We start from the raw sequence: 11,739 nt of genomic DNA, 5'->3' as shown, positions 1-11,739 counted from the left end.
AATCTCAGACACTGTCATTCTCCTCTTCTCTTCCATCTACTTTTTATTTTTAGCATGGGGAGTCTAACTCTGAGAATTCATATCCTGGAGGAACAAAAAGCCTAGAAAGCCAACATTTGTGGGCATGTATGTATCTCGAGGTGGGGGACAACTTGTTTCACAGCCAATTAGCAACCAAGCCCCTTTAATGTCATCTTTTTTTTTTTTTAAATTTTTTTACTTCATTTATTTATTTATTATGTGGTGCTGAAAATCAAACCCTCACACAGGCTAGGCAAGTGCTATACCACTGAGCTACAACCCCAGCCCCTTTAAACAATTTTTAAAAAATTTTTTATTGTTGGTTGTTCAAAACATTACATGTTTCTTGATATATCATATTTCACACTTTGATTCAAGTGGGTTATGAACTCCCATTTTTACCCCATATACAGATTGCAGAATCACATCAGTTACACATCCATTGATTTACATATTGTAATGTCATCTTGATAATGTCTTTGACATCTGCATCTTTTTCATGCCCCAGGTCACATACTGCTTAACCTTACTCAGTAGCTCTCGCAGTGCTATTGCTGAGTTGCTTCCTGTCTGTGCTGGTTGGGTTAGTTTTCCCTGAAAGAAAAGTGGTGCAGGAATCAACTTTGATTTGCCCACAGAGTTTATTATAGGGCTTTTTGCAGAGCAGATAGCAAACAAATGATGATTCATTTCTATGGTGAATCCACACACACCTGGGATAAGAATGTCTATTGTCAGGAGCCTGACAAGGCTGCTCTGTGCAGAGAGAGGGATAGCAGCAGCAAGCAAGAGAGAGCAGCAGCAACTCCCCCTTTTATAGGCTAGAATCATGGCTGCAGGTTAGTCTTGACTGACATAGTAAGCATCTCCTGATCTTGTGGAAGGCAAGTTTGTGGGAACAAAGACAGGCAGAAGGGAAACCAGTAAGTCCCTTTATCTTCTCAAGGAGAGAACAGGGAGAGACCAGCAAGTCTACAGGCTGGTAAATTTATCTCAGGCTAGTTTCTCTTTCTTGGGAATAACAACAGTATTCATAAAGTGGGGTGGGGGAAGGGAAAATGGCTGCAATTACGCCAACATTCCCAAACACCATCATGCTTACTACACCAGCATCGAGGGAGCAACCTTAATGCCTTCATCCTGCTGGCAGAACAATTACTTCTTTCTTTACCTTTCGAAGCACCCTCACTTTTTACATTTTTTTTTTTTGGCACTGGTGATGGAACCCAGGGCCTCATGCATGCTAGGCAAGTGCTCTACACTGAGCTGTGCCCTCAGCCTAATGTGAAGTTTTGATTCACGTGTATACATTGGGTAGTGATCAAATTCAGGGTAATTAGCAAATCCATTCCCCTAAACCTTTATCATTTCTGTAGAGTGAGTATATTTAAATTTCTCTTTTATAACTATTTTGGGATATATAATACATTGCTGCTAAGGATATTCACTCTTCTGTGTCATAGGGCACCAGAATTTATTTCTCTTATCAAACAATAACATTATGTCAGTTGAATGACTTTCCCCCTCTCTCTTCCCCACTCCTCCCTATTCTCCCCAGTCTCCACTGAACACTATTCTGCTCTCAACTTCTATGAGATGTACTTTTTCAGATTCCACTGATGAGTGAGATCATGTGTTTTTCTTTCAGTGCCTTGCTTATTTCACTTAACATAATGTTCCCCAGTTCCAACCATGTTGTCATGTCCTTTTCTTTAATGTGGGTACTTATTCTTAGAGTTGTAATTCATTCTTTAAGGTCCTTTTTCATTAATGAGAGCTGTCGATTATTGATCATATGCCAGTTACTGATTTCCATGGATCAGTTCATTTTATTCTGACAACGACTCTATGAAAGGCTTACCAACATCACCTGCATTTTGCAGGTAGGAAAAATTGAAGGTCTGAGAGACTCAGGGAAGCTCAGGATTTCACAAGCATCTGTATTCACCATAGAAATGAATTATCATTTGTTTGCTGTCTGCTCTGCATAAAGCCCTCTAATAAACTCTGTGGGCAAATAAAAGTTGATTAATGTTTCCAGCCTTCAGCAGTTTCTAATCTAGGAATTAACCTGTTCCTAACTTTATTATGACTCACATGATGTGATTTAAAAAATTTTTTTATTTTATTTTATTTTTTGCAAGTGCTGTGAATTGAACCCAGGGCCTCACACATGCCAGGCAAGCACTTTGCCACTAAGCCACATCTCAGCCCAATGACATGACTTTTTTTTTTTTTTGTACAGGGGATTGAAGCTGGGGTACTTAACCACTGAGCCACATTCCCAGCCCATGCACATTTTTGTGTTTTCCCATGTACTGTTAGTTCATTTTCTTTCTCTCTATATGCCTAATGATATGCCTACTAAATTCAAGTGAGTCCTACTCTACATCAATCTGTGCCATCTTCCCCATGGAATTTCCCAGATAATAATACTCCTTTATGTTCTCAAGGTAAAGTATTATCATTACTGGAGACCTGAATGGTTTACATCTACAGCACCTAAGAATAATAGTTAATATTTACTGTGTACTTTCTATTCAAGACATTATATACAGTCACATTAATTTAATTCTTCTGTTACACAGAAGAAAAATAAATCTGAAGTTCTGTGAGTTAAGTAACCTAAAATTCCTGGGAGAATCAGGGTTTACAGCTAGGCTATTAGACTCCAGGATGTGCTAGCCAAGTGCTTCTCCTGCTTTTGTTATTGTACTTCACTGTCATTATGTAAATATTTGTAAATAAATAGACTTTTTTGGTACTCTTGGCCCATGATTAGATTTCCTAGTATATTACAAACTGCCTTTGTAGTATATATATTCTTACTCCATGGTTATTATTTTAAGAGAAGAATCAATTTCTGAGTTTCTTTTGAATTGCCCAAGGTATTTAGTATAATAGCTGGGTCACTGAACATACCCTCAAAAAATGCTTCATCTAATCCTAGAAGATGTGTTAATCTGAATCCATACCTAACGTAGGAGGACAGATGGTCCACATTACAAAATTTTTATTTCATCCTGAATTTCTATTCCATCTGTTAGAAATTTGAGTTACAAAATGCTCCCTAGAAGAGGAATGATGATTGGGATCTGCAATGCAGGAAGCACCTTGCCTTGGGTCCAATTCTTGGCTGGATGTAAGTTGGGTCTGTTGGGAGCAGGAGTCAGGGTGGGACAGGGAAGCATGATACCTCTGCACAGCATCACCCAGCTCAAATCACTTTCTAAAGAGGCATCTACTGTAGAGGATGTTGGGTGTGTGGGAGACTCTCCCCTGAAGGTAAGTTTCCATCTCTCGAGAACATCATGGAATCCCTTACCCCTCCCCCTCCTCTCCAAAGGGCGCCAAACCGAAGAGCGCCAAATTCAAAAGTTCTCTTGACCAATCCCCGCAGGACACAGTGTCCCGATTGCTGTTCCTCAGTCACCCTGCCAATCAGCACTCTCCATTTCCCCTACGCAACCCTTCCCCTTCTTAAGCTGAAGCTTGTAAGCACATGCTCTCTGCCCTCTACCTCTCTGCTCTCTTCCCCTTCTTTCTCTCCTCTCTTTCTCTCTCTGCTCCTCCTCTCCTCTTTCTGCTCTCTGCCTCTCCTTTTCAGGCAGCCCCTCAATAAATCTCTTCGTTGAATCTCTGGCTCGGGTGAGTCACTTGCCTTTCAGAGGAGGTAGACGAAAAGTCTTCTGAGTGTCTTTAGTGCTGTCAGGACATTTTCTGCAGTTTCTGCTGGCTCCCCCCTTTTAATGATCATGTGAACACCAACTCAACACAATCAAATCAAAGCCTCAGATTTTTCCAGAAAGTAGGATGGTGGAAGGTTTTTCTTTCCTGCTATAACTGCATCAAACTTGTGATAATTTGTTTTAATTCTAAAAAACAGACAAATGAAGTCACAGACTAGTGACAAGGAACCATCTAGTCATTAATTAATTAATTAATTAATTATTTTTTTCCCTAGTACTGGGGATTGAACCCAGGGGTGCTCTACCACTGAACTCTATCCTCAGCCCTTTCTATTTTTTAATTTTGAGACAGGGTCTTGTTAAATTGCTGGGTTTGGCCTTAAACTTGTGATCTTCCTGCCTCAGCCTTCTGAGTCACTGGGATCACAGGTGTGCACCCATAGTGGTGCACACTGGCTCATCATTAACTTATTAGTAAGTGTTTATAGTCACCTCCTGTGTGTCAGGCACTGTGCTGGCTCCTGGGAAAATTTCAGGGGAAAAATAGGAACAAACTTGTATTTTCTTTTTAGGAGGGTGAAGAAATTTGAAGGTAAAATAATATTTGCCTTTGACATTGGAAGAGGAAAGAAGGACCTATATATTTATTAAACTGGGATCAATGGGCTGAAGTTACAGGAAGGTGTACTTTAGTCACTGAAAGGAACAACTCTCCAAAGAGGAACTGTTCTTAAGGCACTGAGTCTCCCACTGCTGGGGATAACAGGGGGAGGGGCATATTACATGCAGGAAAGTGCTCTTCTAGTTAACAGAAGACCCAGGATATCTGATTGAGTTGGATGCATTTGAAGATACCTTCAGACCTTGATTCTATAACATTTGGGAGCATATGTAAGAAGCCAAGAAAGCGAATGTATTATATGAATATAATAATAGAGCCATAACCCCTAATAAAACCCTGTAGTTATAACCTTACAATTTCCCTGGATCTCACCTGGCAGAGGCCTGGTTCCTCTCTGGGACCCCTAGTGTCAATTGTCCAAGGATGATTGAGGGCTGGAAAGTAACACATCTCTGTCCCCAGGACTGGAGAGCAACATGCACCCCATTATAACACAGTGGTCAGCAGGCGGCCACCCTTGCCCACAGTGGTGGAACCTGAGGAAGAACATGGCACTGTGACCTGTGGAAGGATGTCATAAGCTGGCTTCTTGATTTTAGGTGGTCAGGAGTAAGACAAAGCTGCTAGAGGGGGGGAGGACACTTTGCCCTCTGGTTCCCTTTCACTCCTTCGTCTGGCTCTTCTCAAAGACCGGAGATTCAACATAGCACATTTGAAAGTTAATTCTTCCACATTTCTGTGGCGGAAAATAGTCTCATTTTAAGCCCAATGCAGGGAAAGTGTCCCCTTTTACTATTGGCCTGTGACTTAGTGGGTTATTGTCTTTTTGGAGTCCTATTGTTGATTTATTTGCCTGCAAGTTTCTCATGAGCTTCTTGCTTCCCAAGCTCCTATTGTGTTGGGGTTACACCTCATTGCACAGGGCTGGTCAAGGAAATTCAGTTTCCCAAGAAAACAAAATGTTCTCCTGTATGTATTTTTTTCCTTCATTAGAATTAAGTCTCTTGTAATGCCATTTTTAACAAACCAGCAAGCAGATCAGAGAGATAATTGGGTGTGATGGGGAATTGAGGGAAACAAGTAATCGAGGGGTTGAGAACACAGGCTCTAGCTTTAGACTACAGCTGGATTTGCTTCCTGACTCTGTAACATTTACTGTGTTACTTTTCCTAAGTTAACTAACCTTTATGTGCCATGGTTTTCTTATCTCCAAAAGGAAGATAAGAGATTGCCTTAGGGTTAGTATTAGGGTAAATTAGTATATGCCCACAGCATATAGTTAAGCATTCAATAAAAGTTAGCTCTTATTATTACTATTTTTGAGAGGCTTCTCTCAATATAATATGGTTAACTTTGTGATTTCTGAGAGGCAAGAATCGGCTGTGAACTTACAAGGAAAGACCACAGCAATACAATGTCCTCATAGGAGTTTCATGGGAATTGTGCATATCAATCAAAGTTTTCCTTTCCAGGTATAGGTGGTGACTTTTTTGGGTGTGGAGGGTACCAGGGATTGAACTCAGGGATACTCAATCCCTAAGCCACATCCCCAGCCCTATTTTATATTTTATTTAGAGACAGGGTCTCACTGAGTTGCTTAGTACCTCACTGGTTGCTGAGGCTGGCTTTGAATTAGTGATCCTTTGGTGGCCTTACCTATAAGAGCAGTGGCTGAGATTACAGCACCCGGCAAGGTGGTGTCTTTTGACTGAGCAATGAGGCTCTCTTACATGTGCTGGGCTTTACCCTGGTGTTTCTTATGCCCATTTTCCATGTCTTTTGAGGGTTGGAGTCAGTGTTGCAATCAAAGACATGTCTCAGCTCAAGACTGGACCCTGGAGAAAGTCCGTAGCAGGAGCCAGGTCCACACAATCAAACGTTTTCCATGCTCATGACACCCTTGCAGAGTGAATATCTTTAGGGAATCTGACTCTAGAGGCTGAGGAAGGAGGGTTGCAAGTTTCAGGTCAACCTGAGCAATTTAGCAAAGCCCTATCAAAATTAAAAATAAATAAATAAATAAAAAGGGCTGGGATGTAGCTCAGTGGTGGAGCACCCTGGGTTCAGTTCCCAGCATGGGGTGTATGTGTGTTGGGGTGCTGGAAATAGGGTGCTCTCAAAGTCAAAGAAACCTTGATTCTTCTCTGACACAAAGGAAGCTTTTTTGGGGCCCTTTAAAGCAGTATGTGGCTCCAGTTTAGATGACGAACTTGCAGCCATGGACCAGGAGGGGAGTGTCCTCAGTATCCTTTGCAATCTACTTGCAAACAATCTTATCAGCGATAAAGATAAATCTTATCTTATCATCCTTCTTGCTTCTCCCTCCACTCAGATCCTGCTTTCCCTCAGGGGCATTCTCTGGAAAGGGCGAGGCTCCCTCCACCCAATGGACCTGGGGAATGCTGCCAGCAAGGGCCAGAGGAGGCAGGATCTATAAAAGACCAGCGCAACTGTCCCCCCTGCTGCCTGCCTTCCTGTGCGCTGTCAACCAGCCTCCTGCCCTCCCGCGGCACCAGCGCCATGCTCTGCAAGGTCCTGATCCTCCTGGTCCTGTGCGCTGCGGCTGTGGCGTTCCCCTCACTGCGCCCAGGTGAGTGCAATGTCTTGGTCTTGGGGAATACGGCTAAAATAATTTTGTGGTGTGTGTGTGTGTGTGTGTGTGTGTGTGTGTGTGTGTGTGTGGAGAGAGAGAGAGAGAGAGAGAGAGAGAGAGAGAGATCTCCCTGGTGAAAACTGTAAGGTGGTATTGGGTGAAATGTATATGGACTCGTCTGAGGGTCTTAGGTGGGGATGGATGGGCAGCTGAGCTCTGGGCCTGGGTAGCTGAGTGACTAAGTGATGTTTTAAATTGTAGATTTCAATTGGCCTCGGGAAGGTGACCAGGCTGTGCCAGGTAGGGTGAGGCCTGAGATTGGAGCTGCTGAGGTTTCCTAGGTGCCTTTCCCTGCTGGGTGTTAGACATTATTTTAGTTAATTCAGGCTGAAAGTCCTGTGGCAGGAACCTCATTTCATAGTGGAGTACAATCAATTTTGGAGAGATTTAGCAGCCAGCTGGGTAACAGACAGTGGAAATCAGTGGGTCTGGAAAGGAACATGTGAAGCATGTTGAAGAAGGAAAGAAATGGGTGTCTTCCTAAGCAGAGAGAAAGGGAATCTGTCACCCCAAGTTTTCTTGTCCATTTCTTTCTGCTTTCAGGCCCATTTCTCAGGAAGAGAAGTGTGTGCTTATTTGTATTAAAATCATCATTCTCCCTGGCCCTCTTCCTCTCAGCTCCTCTTCTGGTGGCTCTGTTTTTGGGAGGCTGGGTTTGGTCTTTAACTGCATTTGGCTGAGGGGTAAAGCAAGGTGAGGACAGTGGAGAACTAGCAATTTGGGCCTCTTGGGCAGCTGTCCACATCTGCCACAGTGACTGCGCATCTGTCTCCACTGCAGCCTCAGGAGACCAGCTTGTTGCCTAAGAGTCCTACTTTGCTATGATGCTTATATGGTTAACAAGCCCCACCATTCAGGACATGCTGTGAAAAGGAGCCATAGATATGGTTCAATTAATTAAATGAAAACATATTAGAAGTTGCCCAGTTTAGAGGCTATCACACTCTTGCTTGTACTTAGCAATAGCCGTTTGCCTTGCTCCTTATCCCCTCTCAGTTTTTGTTTTTAGCTTTCAGGCTCTGGGAAGGACTATAGAGGGAGAGTCTTCTGTGCCAGTCTGACCAGTACATTGGACACTATCAAATGCTCCTTTCTGAACCTACCCCCTCAAAGGAGGATGTGTGGAGGCTCTGATCAGTTCCTTGGCATCAGCTGCCCAGGGATTTCCTACCACTGGTAGGATGGAGACTTGTGAGAGACCACTGGGGCTTCAGTAGCCACCTTGCATACTATTCTTTCCCCAGAGGAAAGGTCTAGCTGGGAACAGGCAGGCATGGAGGCGGCAGAAACATTCTGCAGGAAGGCACTTGAGCTGCTGTTTTCTTTCTGGCTCCTCTAGAATCAACCACTGACCTACTGGAATTGATCCCTGATCTAGAGTTAACCACTGATGGAGAGGTAACTGAGGATCAAGAGTCAATCACTTACCTAGACGAGACCACAGACCTAGAGTTGACCACAGACATGAACCTGGATATCATGCATATTTCCAGTAAGTGAGAGTCTTGCTTGTTGGACCCCTATTTTCTGCATTTCTGAGAATGCCTGATTTCTTTTTCTATATTGGATTCCCACTATTGGCTAGTGACTACACCGGTGTCTTCCATTTTATTTTCTCAGAATTCAATGTTGACCTTGAAACAGCCACTGCCATCTATTTGGAAGAAGACAGTGAGGACCCAGGTAAGGATTCCTGTCTCCTAATATGCAGAATTTTCTCCCTGACTCCCTACCTCATTACTTAGGAAAGTCCTGTAGTAGCTTATGTTTGGGGACCAGCTTTGGTGTCTCCTTGGGGTGGACAGATGTGGCGACAGGATGGGGCTAATCACTTCCTTTCCTTTTCAGATGATTATAACACATTTCAGACAATGAGCTTTGTGAGTGAAGATTTTGGTAAGTGTAAATGTCATCTAAATTTAGACAAACAGAATAAAAAGGGATTTAAAGGCTTTGTGAATTAAACAGTGGTCCTATCTGCCCAATCCCTCTCACAATTCATGTTTCTTCATTTTTCTTTCTCCCATTTTGTGAAGGAACCATAGCACTTCAATATCTTCTGTCACTGCCAATAAACTTCAATAGTTTGAAGGATGTGTGAGATTTTTGCTGAAAAAGGGCCTTGGGCCTTACCTATAAGAACAGACTTTTAAGGAATCTCGTTGTGTCTACAAATAGCAGCTAACCTGTATTCTAGCACTGCTGTAGGCATATTGAAGGATTGCAGGTAGTAGTTGGATAAGTGCAGAAGATGTTCTTTTGGGGAGATAGAGATGAGATAAAATGGGGTTGGCTGTATGGCTTTAAATTTTTGTTTTTCACAAAACATAACTTAATTGCTTAATAAAGTGGTACTTCAGTATTGTACTCAAACTTCCCTACCTCTAGTTGGTTAATAAGTTAATGATGTCCTATGCCCTGCACTGCATGGAGTAATAGGGAAATTCTCATATTTGACTACAATAAGAAGCAACCTCATGGTCCAGACCTGTGTGGTCACTTCTGAAAGCAGAACCCCACTGGTTTCTACCACTGCCTGTTGAGAAATGATTTCTGACTATGGCAATTACCATCTAAGAAGCTTCTATTTTTAGTAGGAGGAGAGAATCCAGAAGGTTTTAACTTTTTAGGTTAATAAATTTTTGCTGTTCCCAGCACATGTTTTTCCTTTTGATGAGCCAACTGAATTAACAGTTAAGGCCAGAGATTTTTGTTTTATTTACTTTTTCCTTTCATTCTTAGTTTTTGAGGGATTTTTCTCTGGAAAGATTCCAGAACAGAGTCATGAAGTCATACTTCAGTACTCTGTCCTTGTTTTATACCCTTCCCACCCAGATGCCATGTTCAATAAGCTCAATATATGTACTTCTGGCAGATGAAGATATATCCAATTAATGTGGAACTTCTGGTTTTAGACTTTTTTTTTTGGCACTGGGATTTGAACTGAGGGGAGCTTTTACCACTGAGTTATTACCCTAGCCATTTTTTTTTTAGATTAAATTAATCTCACTAAGTTGCTGAGGCTGGCATTGAATTTGTGATTCTCCTGCCTCAGGCTCTCCAAGTCTCTGGGATTATAGGCGTGTGCCTCTGCACCCAGCTACTCTTAGGAACCTGAGTGTGAGGGGAGATGAAACCCTTCACCAATCCTTCTCATGGGGTGCAGGTGCATCCACTTCCACTGGCAGGCATTCAGCATTGGTAGAGTGTCTTGGCAGTTAGGAGAAAGGAGGCTTTTGTCCCAGATTCAATGGAGTCCTACGTGTACTAATGCTACTGTTAAGAGAATTCAGTGTGAGTAATATACCAGGTGAAATTGACTGCAAACTATTTCTTTACTTAATTGCAGACCAGAACAGCACTTTTCCAGAAAGCAATGAGTCCACTTCAGTGTATCTTTGTAAGTTGCTTTTCTCTTATCTCTGATGCCTTTTGAGGGATCTGATACTCCTTTTAATGCCAGTTTTAATCCCTTGGGAAAGGATTCCAAGCTTAATACTTCCTAGATACTGAGATCAGCTACAAAATCTAACAAGGAGGTTGAAGATAACCTCTTTCCTCCAAGATCTTCCACGTCCGGTTACTTGGAACATTAGCAACCAACTAGGATAAACAAGGTCTCTTCCTTGAATTTTTTTCCCCCAAGATTTATTCTTCCTGTCTCTTCTGGATGTGAGTTCCTGTGTACTCCATGGAATTTTACCAAATGAGTAGGCTGAAGAAAAGGCATCATGTTACCTGATGCAGAGGACATACCACTGCTTTAAAAATTCTGGGGGCTCTGCATCAGGATGTCCAGTTTTAATACTTCTCCTCACTCTTGACTTTTTGGAAGTCAATAAAATGGTTTCTTCATGCAATAAAATGGATATCAGGACAGTATGTAAAGTCTCATTTGAAGTACAAGGGGAGGATGGGAGGGTAAGGAGTTACACCTTAAGAAATTAAGTCTCGTGCCCAAGATCACAGTGGTGACAAAAGATGGGTCTGATCTTTTGAGTACTGGGTTATCTAGGTAATTCCTCTGTTGTTGTTGTTATTTTTAATTTAGAAAATGAAGCAAGGTCTCCTTTTGCTGTGACAGTCACTCTGCTATTCAACACTGTCTGAGAAGACTTGAACTTTTGAATCAGCCAACTACTACACTTATTAGATATTGCTTGATTGTAGAAAGCTAGTGAATCATGGCACATGCCCAGCTGAGGAGAAATGGCAAGCACTGGTCTGGGGTGGGTGTTGTGAATTTTACAGACAGAAGAGGGGCATTTCTTAGCTTTGTCCTACTTAATACAGATTTAATAAATTTTCATTAGAATTGAATTTTGAGAGTGGTTTATTTTAGGAGGAAAAAAATTGCTTAGTTGCTAATTTCGTTCTTCTTTGATGCTTTATAAAGAGGATCCAATACTTGTCAGGGGCTGCAATAGAGCCTGAAATGAATCTGTGGGAAGTACATTAATTTTCCTATGGCTGCTGTGATAAATTTCCACAAATAGTGACATAAAACAACATGATTTATTGTCCTGTAGTTTTGTAGCTCAGAAGTTTGCAATGGTTCTCACTAGGTAAAGTCTATATGTAGGGGCTGCGTTCCCTTCTGGAGGCGTGGGGGGGGGGCGGGAATCCCACTTGTTCTTCCATCTTCAGAGCCAGCAATGGCTAGGGGAGTGTCACATCCCTGGCACACACTGGCCCTTCTGCCTTCCTTCCCACAGCACTTTCCAGAAAGCATGAACATCTCACTCCTGTGCACC

General features: G+C 42.3%; 1 protein-coding gene across 4 annotated transcripts; it reads left to right on the top strand.

Moving 5' to 3' along the window:
- Positions 1 to 6,653: 6,653 nt before the first annotated feature.
- LOC125611780 (kidney androgen-regulated protein-like) lies at positions 6,654 to 11,299 on the top strand. 4 transcript variants are annotated; one of them, XM_048787179.1, is made up of 7 exons: positions 6,654 to 6,922; positions 7,187 to 7,225; positions 8,364 to 8,477; positions 8,606 to 8,668; positions 8,834 to 8,881; positions 10,335 to 10,385; positions 10,632 to 10,890. In XM_048787179.1, exons 1-7 carry the CDS (start codon positions 6,853 to 6,855, stop codon positions 10,697 to 10,699), a joined length of 453 nt encoding a protein of 150 aa, XP_048643136.1. In that variant the 5' UTR covers positions 6,654 to 6,852; the 3' UTR covers positions 10,700 to 10,890. The 4 variants fall into 4 exon arrangements, with proteins under 4 accessions (XP_048643136.1, XP_048643135.1, XP_048643138.1 ...); XM_048787178.1 differs by having other exon boundaries at positions 6,662 to 6,922; positions 8,325 to 8,477; positions 10,632 to 10,881; XM_048787180.1 differs by lacking the exon at positions 10,632 to 10,890 and adding an exon at positions 11,037 to 11,299 and having other exon boundaries at positions 6,682 to 6,922; positions 8,325 to 8,477.
- The last annotated feature ends 440 nt before the right edge of the window (positions 11,300 to 11,739 follow it).

Source organism: Marmota marmota, unplaced genomic scaffold, assembly GCF_001458135.2.
Source record: "Marmota marmota marmota unplaced genomic scaffold, marMar, whole genome shotgun sequence".
NCBI classification, from domain to species: Eukaryota; Metazoa; Chordata; class Mammalia; order Rodentia; family Sciuridae; genus Marmota; species Marmota marmota.
The sequence above is the reverse complement of the archived record's forward strand: the minus strand, read 5'-3'. Positions and strand labels throughout refer to the sequence as shown.

Coding starts and splice junctions, on each gene's coding strand:
- LOC125611780 (XM_048787178.1), top strand. CDS start 6,853: ATGCTCTGCAAGGTCCTGATCCTCCTGGTCCTGTGCGCTGCGGCTGTG. Junction 7,226..8,324: donor AGGTGACCAGGCTGTGCCAG/GTAGGGTGAGGC, acceptor TGGCTCCTCTAG/AATCAACCACTGACCTACTG. Junction 8,669..8,833: donor AGAAGACAGTGAGGACCCAG/GTAAGGATTCCT, acceptor TTTCCTTTTCAG/ATGATTATAACACATTTCAG.